We start from the raw sequence: 17,653 nt of genomic DNA, 5'->3' as shown, positions 1-17,653 counted from the left end.
AAACAGTTATTTTAAATATAGTAAAAATATTTCACAATATTACTACTTTTGCTGTATTTTGGATCAAATAAATGCAGGCTTGGTGAGCAGAAGAGACTTTAAAAAACATAAAAAAAAATAAATGAATAAATTTGACTCCTAGTGTATTCTGGATCTAAAAATATCTTGCCAACCCAAAACCTTTGAACAGTAAACCGCATGTCTCACCTGTTAAAAGTGTGTAATAGGTCAAATATCATTCTGTCTGTGGTGTTGACAAACTTGCACTGCACAGGTAAGAAGCCCCCGTCATCTGAGCACTGAGGGGGAGAGGGTTCGCCGATTCCATGAAGGAGTCGTCGCTGTCTCACCTCACAAGTACCAGGACCTACAATCACGGGGGGTTAAGGCACATTGTACAGTACATCTGAAGCTCAAGAGTAGACTATTTCATCATCATGTAGAAACATAAGATTCACAGCTATTTAAGCAGGTAAAAATCTTGACCTCTCAGAGACTCATCTACTGTTTAACCAATGCATCCAGGGAGTTAATATAACAATGAAAAAATCCACTTACACTTTGAGGGTTTTCCATTCTGCCTGGTTCCATAGATCTCCATGCCTTCTTGGTCCACGCACCAGCACTGGCCACGGGACGCATCGCACTGGACCGGTCTAAACTCACCTGAGTCCAAACATACTGGCACCAGGGTAATGCCTTCAGTTTGCAGTGCCTGCTGTCTCTGGAGCTGGCATGAGGTTAAACCTACAGAGAAAGGACAGAATGCATTTAATTAATCAACAGTAATATTGTGAAACAGTTACAACTTACAATATAATTGTTTTCTATTTTAATAAAGCTGAATTTTCAGCCGCAAAAGAATGTTTTCACGACGAGTCATCATTTGGCCATCTTGGCAACACGGAACCGAACGAAACTTGCATATTTTGCTGATAATTGCAGCTGAAAATGGTCAATTATTGTCATGTTTTGGGCTGTACCAATTTGTCAGAATGGAAAAACATTTGGAGTACTGTAGACTGCCAAAAATTATAACAAATTAAGGAAAAGAGTGCAAAAAATGCCGTTTGTGGTTGTCCAAAGTGAATCAGGATTTCCAGGGCAAGAATCTTTAGGTCAGTTGGTAAAATATTGGCTTAATTAATACTGCTCATATGTATCTTTACCAACTATTAACTTAAGTTTGTCAAAATACTCCCTGCTGAAAAAAACAACAACAAAAAAAACAGCTAAAACCAGCCTAGGCTGGTTGGCTGGTCTTAGCTGGCCTCCCAGCCTGGCCAGGCTGGAAAAGTGGCCAAAGCCCCTCTAAATACAGTCAACCAGGCCCTATGCTGGTTTTAGCCATTTTCTTTCACCAGGGTGTGCCCCTTCCTGCTTATAAGTCCTTCTCTACATGATTTAACAGCTTCCACACGTTTTTTCTGTGGTTTAGACTGCATAAATTATCAGACGTATTCAGTAGTACATTAACCATGCAATTCATGCTGTTGTTTACATTCGAGTATCAGCGAAAACCCTCTTACACTAGTAATTAAAGGTGACATTTGTCTTATCAATGAAACCACTGGTAATTGACATTTATTCACGCGTCAAATTAGGGTTTTGTGAGACAACTTTTTTTTTGTAATGTTGGACATGTTGGAACATGAAGAATAGCTTACAATGAACCGTGGATCCATTTTGTCGACTTCCAGGTATCTCAAGTCCTTCTGCATTCACACACCAACATTCCCCACTTCCACGATTACATTGAAGATGCCTAAGGATGGCATTGTTTTAAACTTTGTCATACAAATCCATTGTGCATTTATGTAATATTATATATACAATATCAATCAAGCTAATGCACCTAAAGCGGCCGTCCTCAGAGCACTGGGGAACGTGCTGATGTCCCTGCGCTGAACTGACAGCCCTGAGCTGTTCACACTGACTCAGACTCTCGGTCTCCAGCTGGTACTCTGAGTGTAAGAAACAGGTGGATGACTTTTCTAATCGATAGAAACTTAAATACAGAATCTATCGAGACTGACAGTAATATAAAGCAAGAAACTCACCTGAAATCTTTCCACAAGTCAAAGAGAATATGCAAAGCACTGTGACAGTTACACAAAGGAGCTTCGTTTGTTCCATGTTCTGCATCTTCTCTAGGATGCAAGAACTCAACTAGTGAACGGTAGAAGACTGCAGTGTCTTTTATACCATAGCCAAGATATGCCTTGTCATTCCTGTTCAGCATTTTGTCATTTTACGGATTTATCTAACAAAACACAAACCTCTCCAGCCTGGTTATAGAGTACCTGGTGGTGAAGAACATTTTGGACATAGTAAAGTGAGCAGCCAAGCTTGAACTTTCAAGAGTGCTTCTTTAAGAACCAGCAGCACAAGTCATCTGAAAACCACTTCCAACAGAGCTGAAAAGAGCTGTGTAGTAGAAAAAAAAAATACTTTGTAGAAACATTTAAAGAAATAATGCATTATTGCATAATGGAAGTGTAAAAGATGACCATAATCAAAAAATGTTGAGAATATTTTTTTAATGAAGTTGTACATACAGATAATTACATCAGGTCTTTAAATAAACTCTTTAAATGTACAGCTGGTATCTCTCATCAAAAGAAACTTCAAGTTTTAAATCTAAATTCTAAAACACTCTTTGTACAGATTAATAGAAATTGAGATTAAACAGGCATTTTCAAGTATTATTCTCTTATGCCTTAGTTTGTTTTTGTTGTTGTTGTTTTTCCTTACAGTTATAAAAACTGTATATACATTTTTCGACAAAAAAAAAAAAAACTAAATGGATTATATGCATTTACATCCATCTCAGGATTAGCTTACTTCACGGTAGCAACTCTCAAAAGTATCAACATGATAAACAGACCTTAGTGAGACGAGTCACCTATCTCTGGACATCCTGGATAAAGTTAGAGTAGCTTGTTTTCCTGTGAATCGCTACAGCATCCATCAAGACTGTAGAGAAACATGCTAAAGTATTAGATGAGTTGTTGTATGAAAACTATCTAGATAGGTGTTGGTCTAATGAGTTGGCATTGTGAAGCTTTAGTGCCAGTGTATCAGACCACAAATTAGTCCAATCCTGGTCTAAAATGCAACATCCATTTCAAAAACTTGTCAATCCTGAACTGTGCGTGTGTGGGAAAAAGAAACAGACCACAGTGGTCTGTTTTCTTGGCACTTTAAAGTGTCTTTTTAAGTGGCGAAAACCTTTATAACCAGATTTATTTCCTCAAACACTAATGAACTCTTAAACAGTCTGTTATCAGTGACCCATTTTAGTCAAGTTCATATTTCCTTAAGCTCACAGAGTGGAAACACAGACTGGATTTGCTTTGGGGGTCTAACTGATGCAAAAAAAAAAAAGAAGTTAAAACCTAAATGTATGTGTGGTGCCATGACCTCTTCAGATTTTTAATAAAACAGATAACAATCCCTTCTGTTAACATGTGAAAGAATTAATCTGCTAGAGTGAGCTCTTCCTATTCTGAAGAGCAAAATCTTCTTTAAGCAGATATGTTTGTTTAGACTCAGCATGAACAAACTGACATCTTCCTGTTTCACACATTAAGTGTGAATTTTCCTCATCTCATACTTGGTGATGGCCACACAGTTTTACTTCATGAAGTGCACATCTACTGAACAAGAGAATGGTGTTGTATAAACCTTCTCAAACACGTAGTTGTGTGCGAAGAAACGAGAGGTTTTGTTAGAAGCTCAGAACACACTATAATGTGTGTATCACACAGAGCAAAGTGTGCTCATCTGCTGCACTTTTCCTAGGTCCGTCAGAAGCTGTTTGATGCGGCACTTGAGCTGTGGGAGTCGGGCCAGGGGATCAGGGGGCTCCAATTCTCCTGTGAAGTCCAACCAACTCTCTAGCACTTTATAGAGATGGGAGAAAGAGAATGAAGCTTTAGTTAAACACCATAGGTATCACAAAGAGCTGCTTGAGTGATTTTTATAGCAAAACTAAGCAAAAGACTTCTGGTTAAAACTTAAGCATTCTTCAGTGACACCACAGAAACAAATTCAACCAGCTCTGGTTATGTAGCGATAAATATAGGTTTGACTCGATAATAGTACTTCCCCTTACCATCAAGCTCTTTCTCGATGAGGTCCATACGGCCAGACAGCTGGTTCTGAATATCCTCTATGTGCGTAAGCAGGTTCATCTGCCACTGCAGACAGTTCCTGGCCTGCTCCATGGAGCCCAGACTGCTGTCATTCACACAGCCAGACAGAGCAATGGCACTGCTCACCTGCACAAACCATAAACAGCACTGATTTCAAACTCTGTATCCTTTCACACAAATACTTTTAACTGTCCCTTGGTTACCTCTTCTTCCTTTCGGTTAAACTGAGAGGCTGTTTGCATTCCGTGCTCATCCCTTGTGTGTTCGAGGCCTGTACCGGGAGGTTTCTGGTAGCTGTGCTCACTGGTAATATAAGTTTCAGGGTTTGAGTTCTGGTTGAGGTGCTCTTTGAAATGTAGGCAGTCTGGAACACCACCCATAGGCTGGTCCTCATCAGAGTTTACCCAAGAGCGGGCCCACAAGTGCAAACTTGGATTATGTTTGTTCCTGAGAAAATGTTAGAAGAGTATTATTGCGCCTGCATCTTATCCTCTACAGTTGTATATTATAAGATTAATTTAAAGGATTAGTTCACTTCCAGAATGAAAATCCCTGATAATTTACTCACCCCCATGTCATCCAAGATGTTGATGTCTTGCTTTATTTATTTCCAAAAATTTTGTTTTTTTTTGAGGAAAACATTTCAGGATTTTTGTCCATATATTGGACTTCAATGGTGGCCAAAAGTTTGAAGGTCCAAATTGCAGTTTTAAGGGGATCTACATGATCGCAGCCAATGAATATAGGGTCTTTTCTAGCAAAATGATCGGTCATTTGCTACAACAATAAAAATATATGCTTTTTTTTTGTGTGCATGTGCATTCAATACATTCAAGCATTTTATTCTGGAAGTGAACTAATCCTTTAAAATGACATCTTTAGAAAACAGGCCTGAAAAACTAGCAATAAGGCCAAAAATATTATGATAATATTTCTTCATATGTAAGATATAATAATTTTTATGGCAGTGATTTTTTTTCCCCATTATGTCACCTAATTTAAAGAATTTGGTAGCCTTGTGAAAAGGCAAAGTGTCTCTTACTGTAAAATATCCATTTTTAGCTGAAGGCCATGGAGCAAGTTTTTAACACTGTAAACATCGGCCAGCAGCTGGTGAGTGGACACGATCTTCTTGGCGTTCTGATGCGAGTAGTTCTCTGTGAGGAAGGACAGGCCATACATGTGGCCCTTCTGTAGCCAGTCTTTATCATGCCGGTATTTAGCACTCCACCTCTGACCTGAAAAAAAAAAAAAAAAAAGTACATAGTTCAGTTACAACCCTGGAGAAATTTCAGTTTTATATTTAATTTTCCATTTAACAAACAAACATTTGACATCTTTATTAAGATGGATACAGTTGAAGATAAAGCTACAAAATCTTTGTCTTTGTATTGTTGAACAGGATTGTTACCTGGAGGGTCTCTGCATATGTAACATATGTAGTGATCAGGGATGCTGTCCTCCAAAAGCCCCATACACACACTGTGCTGCCAGCACATACACTCCTCACACTGTACAAACAGAGATATATTATCAGAAATTATTTGCAATTTTACAGACAACAGATTTAGAACAAAAACACCAAAAAAGGTACTTAGGTAAGATGTTTCTTGCATGAAACTGTGTTTACAGACAGAATATAAACTACTTTCCAAGTTTATCAGATTGCATAAACATAATCCTACCTGAATCATGAAGCCGTTTTCTTCGTCCATCTCACAGATGCAGCGAACAATTTCATCAGCACCATCATCATCCTCATCCTGGAAGTCCTCCATAGTGATCGAGTCTAGATCCTGGTTATACTCATCTCCACTAAACAGCAAACTCTCAGTGGTCGAGTCTTCCAGGAAGTCGATGTCTGACAGGTCTAAGGGAAAAGAAAGCAGAACATGAATTGAGGCTTAGCATTAAATTTAATTGCTGGAAGGTACAGCTAAAATTATATCGCTATTTAAAAGTACCTACAAAAAGCTGTAAATAAGTGAGATACTTACTCTCCCCGGTGAGGTCGACGGAAAGTATGGCACGAGGGTATTGGAAGGTGCTGTGCTTGAAGGCACTAGAGGAAGAACGATGTATTGGGGAAGACGGTCGATCCAAATAAGCCAACGACATCTCATCCAGGTCTGAGTAACCTTAGCACAAATGTAAGAACAATATGAGCCTCTCATTTCTTACGGGAACATTTCAAGCAACTCATTATGGACTGAAATAGTAGGGGTGGGCAATATACTGATAGACACGATTAACTGGTAGAAATTTGTCAACCGGTAGATTTTGAACTATCGCAGTTAGCATTGGGGTTTAAAAACAAGAGATTTAAAGCTGAAGAGCAATCAAAGAGCGAAAGGACACAGTATGCATGCGCTTGGCAGAGCTAGACAAGACAAGCATTTGAGATTAAAAAGTATATAAATGTTCATTTGTTTTTAGAAATTGACTGATTCTCTAGATAAGACCCTTATTCCTCGGGTGGGATTGTTTAGAGCCCTTTGAAGCTGAATTTAAACTGCATTTTGGACGTTCAAACTCACAGGCAACTTTCAAGTTTACTATATGAAGAGAAATCCTGAAAAGTTTTCCTCAAAAAACAATTTCTTTACAACTGAAGAAAGGCATGAACATCTTGGATAACAATGGGGTGAGTACATTTATCTGTAATTTTTTGTTCTGGAAGTGAACTACTCCTATAACACTGGTGACAAAGAACTATAAAAGTATGGTATTGCAAATGTTGATTTTTCATAAAGACCTTAAAGCAAAAACAACTATTTCCTGATATATATGGTTACCATGAAATAAAATTACTTCTATCGTGAAGATTATGGTCATATCGCCCACCCTTATGATAGCCGAAACGAGGCAATTTAAGACAAAGTTAAACTGAATACATTTTAAAAGACTCTAGTCATTTTTATCTCACAGATTTTAAGTACTTTTAAACATTTTAAGTAAAAAGACCTCTGAAACTTACAGAGCAGTTTTGATTTCTTCTTCTTTTTTTTCTTTTTCTTCTGTTTAATTCGGAAAAGGTCCTTCTCTTTCCTGTCCCTTCTGTCTTTATCCCTCTTTTTCACTACAGCAGAGAAAGAAATACAAGATTTGATTAAAAACTTTGTGGTTTAACATTGTGAAACTGAGGAAAAAGTTGAGTCAACTCACCAAACAACTGACATTTATCCTCCAGTTTGAATTTCCGTTCTGTCTTTATACAAAGCCCTAAAGACAAAATAAACATCCATAAGATAAAAGGTTAAATAAAATGAAAAAAGCAAGAGCTCCACAGAAATAGCTCACCGTCTAGGTGCTTTTCCTTTTTGATAATCTTGTCATGAAGATTATCAAAGGTGGGAGGTGGTAGGGAGACCTCTGTACTGTCTGAACTGACAGAGGCCGAAGAACGTTTCTTCTTACAGAACTTAGGAGGCCTTACACAGCCAGAGCTGTCCATTTGAAGCATGAAGCCCTGAGAGGACAGAGCTAAGACCCAAAACAAAGAACTGAATTAGAGAACGGTTTTATTGTGTAACTTAATTTAATAGCCATTGAAATGACCCTGACAAATAACAACCTACAGGAAGAAGTAGAGACGGTCCTGCGTCTCTTGTTATCTGGTATATCTGACAAGGTGCTTGTAGGCATGGAAGCAGACGTGGCCCTGCTGCGGCCCACCCTCTCTGGTGAGCAGACCTCGCTGTCCATTTCTTTCTCAGTGTTATGATAGTACTTCAGGTGATAGTCCAGCAGCTTTGCTTTCCGGAATGCTTTAGAGCAGCCAGGGACTTTACACTTAAATTTATTATGGTCCAGGTCTATTAAACACTCATTGGGAGCAGTGGGGTCATCAGACTTTCTGGTGTTAATAACTGAAAAGGAAGGAGAAAGCATTTGTTAGATACTACTATAAATTAATATATGTGACACTGGACTACAAAACCAGTCATAAGGTTAAATTTTACAAAACTGAGATGTATACATCATATGAAATCTCAATAAATAAGCTTTCTATTGATGTATGGTTTGTTAGGGTAGGACAATATTTGGCCGAGATACATCTATTTGAAAATCTGGAATCTGAGGTTGCAAAAAAATCAAAATAATGAGAAAATCACCTTTAAAGTTGTCCAAATTAAGTTCTTAACAATGCATATAACTAATCAAAAATTACATTTTGATGTATTTACAGTAGGAATTTTACAAAAAATCTTCATGGAACATGATCTTTACATAATTTCCTAATGATTTTTGGCATAAAAGAAAAATCAATAATTTTGACCCATTCAAAGTATTTTTGGCTATTGCTACAAATATACCCCAGCGACTTAAGACTGATTTTGTGGTCCAGGGTCACATATAGCCATTAAAGTGAGTGGAACCCAGGTGATGATTCATACTTGGCTCTCTGGCGTGTTTGTTGGCTTTAGGAGTCCTGGAAGGAACTTTCTGAACTGCAGCTGAACATAAAATAAGCAGATAATACATAGTATTTACATATCACAAAAGCCAATCAGCAACACCATTACAGCTATTATCATTACTCAATCTATTGTTGATATTTTCTATATATCCTGGTATGTGACTTTACTGTTTACTATATCAATAATACACAACATGTCCTTCAAAAGGTTCATGGAGAAGCATAGCAAAGGCATTCAGTTCTATGGTTACACGGCCAACCTACTTGTCACTACAGAAGGCGAGTTCCCTTCAAGAGTTGTTTGATTACTAGACAGCACGTCAGTCATCTTGTCCTTCTCAGTGATTGGTGACTGAGCAATGCTAGTGGGAGGAGCTGTGGATGGGCTTCCTGAAGCTGGCTTTTGTGGAGGAGCTTCTGTTTTAACTGCAGTGCTGCTGTCTTCAACTAAACAAAAAATAACATGCATCATTTATACAGATCCGGTATTAATAATCATGCAACCCTATTTCTTGAGCACCAAATCAGCATATAAGAATGGTTTCTAAAGGATCACGTGACACTGAAGACTGGACTAAGGGTTGCTGAAAATTCAGCTTTGCCATCAAATAATTAAATAGCTTAATATATTAAAATAGAACAATATTACAGTTTTACTGTACTTCAATTTAAAAAAAAGTATATTTTATATCTTGATCAGCATATGAGACTTCTTAAAGGACTAGTTCACTTACAGAAAAAAAAAAAAAAATTAATTTCCTCACCCACATCATCCACAACGTCCATGTTTGTTTTCTTCGGCCAAAAAGAAATTAAGATTTTAAGGATTTTAATTAAGGATTTTTCTCTATATAGTGTTCTTCAATGGGATGAAAGTACTAATTCCAGTTTCAATGTAACTTTAAATGGCTCTACACAATCCCAGCTAAAGAATAAGGGTCTTATCTAGCGAAACGATCAGTCATTTTTTAAAAAATATATATATTTTTTAAATTAAAAAAACCTTTTTAACCACAAATGCTCATCTCTGTGATGTGCGTCCCCTTCAGGTTGGTCGGTACTTCCGTCTATGTCACGTCCAACATGACTATGTAACATGTGAAGTTGAGCTAGTGCAAAACAAGCATTTGTGGTTAAAAAGTACAAAGTCACAGGAGAGGAGCAGCGCCAAATGTCCAATATCAAATCACCATGTTAGTCTGGTGCATAGATCCAACGAAACAGAGCTAGTAAAAATTAAGATCCGCACACAGTGATATTCCAGGCTTATACCACTTCCAACAATCTTTTATTCAATGCTTCATCAGAAGCCATAAAAAATACGTTTTTCTTGCTTTTTATGGCCTCTGATAAAGCATTGGTTAAAAAGTATATACATTTTTATGTTTATTTTTTTAGGAAATTACAGATCATTTCACAACATAAGACCCTTATTCCTCAACTGGGATTGTGTAGAGTTCTTTGAAGCTGAACTGAAACTGCAGTTTGGACCTTCAACCCGTTGGCTCCCATTGAAGTCCACTATATGGAGAAAAATCCTGGAATGTTTAACCTTTATTTCTTTTTAAGAAAGACATTAACATTTTGGATGACATGAACTAATCCTTAAAAAAAAAAATCTAAAAATCATACTGACCCCAATCATACAGAACAGTACTTTATTGAGTGCTTTACTATGCCATAAGCTCTGCTTATGAGAGTTTATGTCTCTCACCAGGTTTCTGAGAGTCATCTGGAGGAGGAGGAGGAGGCGGCTGAGTGCTGGAATCTCTCATGTGTGGTGAAGAGGGATAAGCCTGGTCAGAGCTGGTTGCTAGACGCTGAGATCGTCTCCTTCTCTGTGGGGAGCTGTTAGAGGCTACGCAGAAACAGACATATTATTTTCACAACTATTTAACATGAAATATAAAGTTTGTTGTAACTGTTGACAGTTGACAATACATAAACCCAACCTACCAGTGTGTGTGCTTTCTGGGAGGGTGTGTGTTGAACTGGGTGAAGGACTGGGTTCGGGGGCTGTGGTTGTGTTCTGACTGCTCGTGGTGGACTCTCCTGAGTCATGTTTGAGTCTTCTTGAGCGAGACTTGCACAGGGATGGGCTAGAGACGGATGCTGGGGTTTTTGGACAACTGGCGGACTGGGGTTTCTCATCAGCTGGACTAGCCTCTGCACTTGACGCTTTCTGATGGGTGGAGAAGTAAACATGACACAGTGTGTGTACTAAAGTGATCATTGTGTTGATAACAGTATGTCAGTTTAATCTATACCTGCTGTGATGTTACTGGAAGCTCTTTTGACTCTGCTTTGCATTCAGACTCAGTGTCAGCACATCCTTGATAATTAAAAACAATTATACACAAAACATTATAATCACTATGCACTTATTAATTAGAAATTTTAGTACATTTTCTACTATTATTATATCAAAATTTATGAATAGTAATATGCATTGCTAAGAACTTCATTTGGACAACTTTAGAGGCGATTTTCTCAATATTTAGATTTTTTGGCACCCTCAGATTCCAGATTTTCAAATAGTTGTATCTCTTAACAAACCATACATTAGTAGAAACCTTATTTATTCAGCTTGACCCTTATGGCCTGTGACCTATGACGATTACCTGGCCCCTTGCTGAGACGCGTCCTTTTACTGCTGCACAAGTTGCCTTGTCTTTTGCTCCTCCTCTTTGCCGTAGCTGGTTCAAGCTCCTCAGCAGCTGGCTTACTATCCTCCTCTTCTGAGTCCAGTTCTGCTGCGCAAAGCAGGAAACAGACAAATGTAGCAGCTCAATATGAACAAAGTGCTGATTTAAGATCAGTCTCCAGCCAAATGACAAGAACTTCCTTGGGCAAGAAATGTCCTAACAAATCACATACCAAGTTTATCTGATTCGCTATCATCATCCTCTTCACTATCGTCAAGCTCTTCATCTGACCGCTGGTCTCTCCTGTCCTCTCGGTCCTTGTTGCTGTTGGCGCTGGTACGTGGTCTGTTCCCTCCTTTATTCTTGGCTGCAGCTGAAGCAGCCTTCACCAGAGCGATCCAGTCCTGCTTGAACACAAACCAATACACTATCAGTCACATCTGACATGGACCAGTCACAAACACACCTCTGACCATGGCTAACATGCAAAAAAGTTAACTGAGGAGGTAGAATAAAGTGATTTGGCATCCCTGAGCTGCCTGACTGGCACAAAGACGCAACTGTGTGGACCAGCTGCTTGTCTTCAAATATTATTCAGGATTGACCCCATGCATTTTACCTTCTGAAAAAGAGGAAGAGGTCAAGGACAATAATATAGAGGGCCACACTAATACAATTAACCACAAAGCATGCTCAAAAATGATCAAGCTGTGAGAAACAAATCTATTGAGAACCTAAAAAAAAAGGAAATGATGAGGTCTCTGTGTGGTCACATTCATAAACTTACTTGTCCTTTTGCATCCTCTGGCATGGACTTGATATGGATTCTTTTCACGCAGCGAATGACTCCATCATAAAATTGGACAGTGTAAGTGCCTAAAATACAAAGAAAACCGAAAGTACATTGAGCCTTTAGATATGATTCAAATACATTTTAAAATTTATGTTTAACATGCAGATGCATTCAGTTAAATCCTATCCTTTCCAAAATAGCATTTGAGTACACTTTTTCTTATGCATTTGAGAACAATCATTACAGTCACACTTAACCAAAGAATCATTACAGTCACACTTAACCGATCTTACCTTCCTTGTTGATAGTTTCAATCTTGGCAGGGTAGTAGCGGCAATCCGTCCACCGGGCAAGCACCTCCTCACCATCTCTCAATTCCTAAAGATGACATAAAAACAAAACATACATTAATTACAGTCAACACATGCCAGTCAAATTCAACAAAGCTTGTATTCAAGATATGGGATGTGCTGTGATCGTAAAAGTGAATGGTTAGAGCAGAACAAACTGTGATGAACACACTGCAAACCTCTGATTATTTCATGTAGCACTTGCCAAGCTGATTATAGTAGTTTGACAACACAGTTAAGTTAAAATACTAGTTAAAATTCAATTCAAGAACACAGAAGGCCCAAATGTATTCAAAGATTCTTAATGATGTTTTATCTATACATCAGAAAAGAACGCTTTCTCTATATACACCACAATTCAAAAGTTTGGGGTCAGTAAGATTTTTTGGTTTAGATAGTTACAAAGAATTTATATGTTTTCCAAATAAAAAAAATTGTATTCAACAAAGAATCCTAAAAAAATGACAACATTTTTGAGCAGCTTTGCCAACACAGATTACAATTTGAAATATTAAAATATAAAACAGTTTTTAATATTATTTCACAATATTATTACCATTTTTACTGCTTATTTTGACTGAACAACAGATGAGCATAAGAAAGTTCATTCAAAAACTTTATAAAATCATACCAAAACCAAACTTTTGGACAGTAGTGTAAGTGTAACAACACCCCTTTAAATACAAGTCACAAAGGCCTGTGTATCTTTTTTTAAATGGATGATTGCTTGCGACCCCAAAAAAAAAGAAAACATTAAAAGGTTTTGGCTATGTAGATGGAGGAAAAACCCAAACAATGATGGGACAAGCAGTTTGAGAGAGCCAGATCAAGGTAGATGGGCAATTGAGGTATGTACTTGTCTCTGCTGGGGCAAGTCTTTTTGGTCCTCTGTGCTCTCTGTACTTCCAGGAAGCTCACGAAGGCGAGATGCTCTCATCTCGCTGAGTCTCTCCTGGCAGAAACGTTTGTAAGACAAGAATTAATCAATCACTCATCTCATTACCAAATGAGATTTTCTTTTATTTAATTTGAGTGGCTGAAAACGTCAATAAAGTTTATTTTAGCAGCTTAATTTGACACATACACTCTAACAGTCAAGTTCCCTGCATTTTTCAAGCTTGCCAAGACATCCTAAACATATCTGAAAAGAGGAAGTATTGCAAACATACAGACACCTCCTCTTCTTTGAGACCCTCTTTGCGGAGTGCCGTTCTCTCTAATGGCCGAAGTCTGCTGCTGTCCCAGAGAATCCATTCATCGTACCTATGGCTCCAACGGTCAAAATGCACAAGCATTTTGCCCTCATCGTAATCAATCTTTTCGATACGTGAAGGGTACCTGCAAAGAAAACATTCAACATGGATCACGGATACATGAATAGCTTAAAAACCAACAAAACAAAGCACAGAACATAGGGCTGGGCGATTTGGCCTAAAATCAAAATCTCGATTAATTGAACATTTTAACTCGATTACGATTAATGAACGATTATTTTATTTATTAATAAAATTATATTTAATTATATATATATATATATTTTTTTTTTTTTTGCCCTCATAGTTCACTGACAAGTTTTGTACAGTAAATATGCTCACATATTACAAGTGAGAGATTTTTGAATGAAGGGTGCATTACTTGATTTTAAAATAATTGAAGGAAACACACACTATCAACTATCTACGATTATTTATTGAACATCAGTGTTGAACAACTGAAATTAAAGTACACATTGCTTAAAACGAACAGTCACATTTTTCTTAAATTAGTGAAAATAAATAACTTGCACTTTTGGAAACAAAATAAATTATTTTCAATGTTTCAATGAAAATAAGCAGTATCTCTTCTTAATAAAATTACTCTTGTATGTATGTATGTATGCATATATATCACAAGTTTTAGATTTTAGAAATGCACATTTGACAGTAACAGAGTTGACAGCTTCTGTTTCTGTGAGTATCTGTAAAAATAACAACAGCTTCATCTTTCATACATTTGCATACATTTGTAGATTACCACTACCACGGTAAAGAATTTGTAATGAAAAACAGCATCCTGAAGACATTCAGTATAATTACAAATGTACAACAAACAACTGTAATGACTTACAAAAAATATATATATTGTTATTATATTCCATTACTCCTTTAATATATTTAGCACATTATAAGTATAATAAAATTCTATATGAATATTTTACTTTTCTGCCATGCCATGGTTACTGTCAGTGTTACTACAGTAAAACCATGGTAAACGTTGGTGATTTGTAGATTGAAACGCCGGATCGTCAGAACAGCTGTCAATTACACTTGTTTAATTTTTTTTTTAATTGCCCTATATTGGCATTGTAAGCATATGATTTAAAAACATTTTTATATAAAATTATTAGTAAAACATTTTATACATCTTTATTTGACCTCAAAGTAGAGACCTGTACAGAAACAGAGTGCGGCGCGGGACAAAACTTGATGCGCGAGTGGGTAGAAACTCGTGTGTGTGCGGGATGCGGGAGAATAAAATGATTGGAGGGACTCCCGGAAAATAGAAATATATAAACATAAAATATCTAAAAACATACAAATTGTTATTCATCTATTACACAAAAGCAACACGAACAACTAATATAACTTCAAAATGATTAACAGGTGCAAGAATAGGTAGTTTCTGGAATGCAAGAATCCACTCACCGAAAGTTCTTGTGCACTGCTTAATATTGCGTGCGCACGAATCCACTCATTGCAACACACGAAGTGTAGACACTGTTAAATATTCATTGTGCAAATATTCATTGTGTTATAAGAGTTGTATGAGATCGCGATGAACTGAGATAGGCAGGGAGCATTGTTTGCTCGCATTCTGCCATGCATGCACGCAGCAGCCGATGCTTGCTTTTCTGTTGAGAATAAGATCGATGTACTCAAAAAATATGTATAGGTAACCACAATGCAGGCTTTTGCAGGCGGGAGAGGGACAAAACATGAATCTCACGGGCAGGAGTGGGACGAGATAACATATTCCGTGCTGACTGAAAAATCTGTCATGCACAGGTCTCTATCTCTAAGCATTTCAGCTCCCGCGCCCCCCTCTGTGAACTCTGGCGCCTCGGTGTTTTTAAAGGGAAAGTAATCGAAATAATCGTCCTGGAAAAATTTGATCGGTTATAGGTTCTGAATGTCGATTTCGATTACTTTTCGATTAATCGCCCAGCCCTAACAGAACATATGAATAAAAACTGATAAACTTGAAGCCACAGTTAGAAGACAGCAGAAAAACTCCTGATTTAAGACAATATGCCTGCAGCTGAGGTTGCTCTGTTTTATAAATGGAGCTTTAAATGAATTCATACCATTTTTGCAGGTAGTCCTGGGCCTCGACCCTGGCACCAACCTCAAAAGTGATCCCTGGTCGATTTGGAGGTTTCTTGCTCATTTTGAGTGTATTCTTACCAGGTCTTTCTCAAGACACAAATGCTCTCTCGCCCTGTGGACGGACCTATGAATATAAAGAAATAATTTATGAGTCTATGAACTATTTTGCATAAACAAATGCTTCACAGTTATACCAACTTTATATTAAAACAGACAAACATTTGACTCTTTAAGCATGCATTTCAGTTTAATGGGTAATTTGTAATAAATAAACCAATAAACATGCATGGTTTCATTCAAGCTGACTAAGGAACATATGCTTAACTACTTCACCAGCTTGCAAAATGCACCCTAAACAAGGCCTTTGATCAACCTACTGTATTCTAGTACTCCCCTATCGGGCACATTAAGATTTTTCTAACGTTTGCACACTTCAGCGTGTCACAAAGTAGCACTATTACATGCAAACAACAGAAAAACCAAGTACATACATGAAAGTTTAAGTAAAGGCGTTTAGACAGGACAGTGGCTAGCTGAGCTAACCAGCTACTGTAAGTTACTCCATTTATGACAGACTAGCGCACAAATTCAATCGCTAACTTACGTTCAAAACTAGCTACACTGTAAGGAAAGCTTAACCTTCTAAAATTCTTAACGTTAGAACTTAAAAGTGAAAAACATAAAAATATGAAGAGATGGTAGCTGGCTCTTTTCATTGGATTATCATAGCTAGCTAATGCTAGGTACTGGCTAACGAGTTTCTCAAATTTCCTGCAGTATCAATATAACTGTCACGTCTTTCCTTACAGAGCTACTAAACCCGTGAGCATAAATAATCCACCTCATCGTTTTAAAGAAGAAACTTCAAGTCAAACCTTTCATTGTCCAGTTAGCACAGCAGAGCTAGCCAAGCAGCTAATGTTGTACCAGCTGACTAGCTAAACCGTTCCGAGGGGATAAAACTATGTGCAAAAAAGAGAGAAAAAATGACAGGCCAGTTTTTATCTTGGTTAAAACGACTCGAAGAATGACAGTTGCTTTCTGATGACCGCTGTACGCGTGACATATAGATTTACCTTTGCAAATTCATTGAGAGAATATCAATTAATTCCTACAGTGTATTGTATTCATTCCAGCTCAGTTACTTTTACCCAAACTGGACGTGCGCGCGCACGCACGCGACGCACAAAATGCCTGAAGGCACGAGCACTGCAGACTGACACGTGACCTGTAATCAGACGCTTTGTGTTTTGTTTGTTTTGTTGTAAAAGGGACAGAGCCCATTTACTTTCAGCTTGTCATTGATCGTCTCTGTTATAGTGTTAAATGTCGTTTTTGTGCTAGATTTTCTGTTGTGTGAATGTGCAATCAAAGTATTCTTTGAATCAAAGTATATACATGAACTGAGATGGAGCTAGTGAGTTATGAATTGTGCCAAATCTGATATAGCCTATTGTTAAACATGCATGCCAGTCTCATTCAGAAAATGCGGTTGTGGTGAACCCAAAACAGTTTTTTTTTTTTTACTTTTTTTTTTGACAAATTTTCAGTTTTCATGTACATTTAGCGTAAACAGGAATATATATTAAGAATGTCACAATCACAGAAAGAAAGAAAGAAAAAAAAGAGGATAACAATTAACAACAACAATCACCTGTGGTCTTACAAGAAAACAGAAAACATTTGTTTCAGGTTGGGATTACCAAAACAGTTTTGAGTGTGTACTTTATTTATTTTTATGCTGTTGTGTTTGGTGGTGCCAACTCATTTTCAATGGAAGCTGCTATAAGGTTGAAAAAAAATTGCTAAATTTGACCCTGCACCACAAAACCAGCCATATAAACCCAAGTAGGCCTACTGCTCACTGCAGAGCCAAACCAGCCAATAGCTAAAAATACATTGTATGGGACAAATTATCGATTT

At 37.5% G+C, this 17,653-nt stretch overlaps 2 protein-coding genes across 6 annotated transcripts in view; both read right to left on the bottom strand.

The window, feature by feature from the left end:
* Nucleotides 1-2,145, bottom strand: part of tg (thyroglobulin) — a 45,289-nt gene extending 43,144 nt beyond the window's left edge. The window contains exons 1-5 of the mRNA XM_073846690.1: nucleotides 2,061-2,145; nucleotides 1,856-1,964; nucleotides 1,668-1,765; nucleotides 559-747; nucleotides 208-367 (exon numbers count right to left, since the gene is read on the bottom strand). Coding sequence (XP_073702791.1) covers nucleotides 208-367; nucleotides 559-747; nucleotides 1,668-1,765; nucleotides 1,856-1,964; nucleotides 2,061-2,145 — 641 coding nt within the window. The remainder of the gene's footprint in view (nucleotides 1-207; nucleotides 368-558; nucleotides 748-1,667; nucleotides 1,766-1,855; nucleotides 1,965-2,060) is intronic.
* A 380-nt stretch (nucleotides 2,146-2,525) lies between these two features.
* Nucleotides 2,526-16,897, bottom strand: phf20l1 (PHD finger protein 20 like 1). Of its 5 annotated transcripts, none has more exons than XM_073847217.1 (25): nucleotides 16,807-16,897; nucleotides 16,606-16,692; nucleotides 15,709-15,854; nucleotides 13,535-13,703; nucleotides 13,222-13,317; nucleotides 12,309-12,393; nucleotides 12,010-12,098; nucleotides 11,455-11,629; nucleotides 11,199-11,330; nucleotides 10,845-10,909; nucleotides 10,534-10,759; nucleotides 10,292-10,435; nucleotides 8,842-9,024; nucleotides 8,555-8,614; nucleotides 7,736-8,026; nucleotides 7,458-7,640; nucleotides 7,323-7,379; nucleotides 7,135-7,236; nucleotides 6,155-6,295; nucleotides 5,843-6,027; nucleotides 5,569-5,668; nucleotides 5,200-5,395; nucleotides 4,361-4,604; nucleotides 4,118-4,283; nucleotides 2,526-3,905 (listed from the first exon to the last, which is right to left on the bottom strand). In XM_073847217.1, the coding sequence occupies exons 3-25, from the start codon at nucleotides 15,789-15,791 to the stop codon at nucleotides 3,763-3,765; spliced, it is 3,315 nt and encodes a 1,104-aa protein (XP_073703318.1). In that variant the 5' UTR covers nucleotides 15,792-15,854; nucleotides 16,606-16,692; nucleotides 16,807-16,897; the 3' UTR covers nucleotides 2,526-3,762. The 5 variants fall into 5 exon arrangements, with proteins under 5 accessions (XP_073703318.1, XP_073703320.1, XP_073703321.1 ...); XM_073847219.1 differs by having other exon boundaries at nucleotides 11,199-11,327; XM_073847220.1 differs by having other exon boundaries at nucleotides 11,455-11,626.
* Between the last annotated feature and the right edge of the window lie 756 nt (nucleotides 16,898-17,653).

Source organism: Garra rufa, chromosome 9 (genome assembly GCF_049309525.1).
Source record: "Garra rufa chromosome 9, GarRuf1.0, whole genome shotgun sequence".
In the NCBI taxonomy this organism is placed as follows: domain Eukaryota; kingdom Metazoa; phylum Chordata; class Actinopteri; order Cypriniformes; family Cyprinidae; genus Garra; species Garra rufa.
This window is presented reverse-complemented; position numbering and strand designations above follow the sequence as displayed.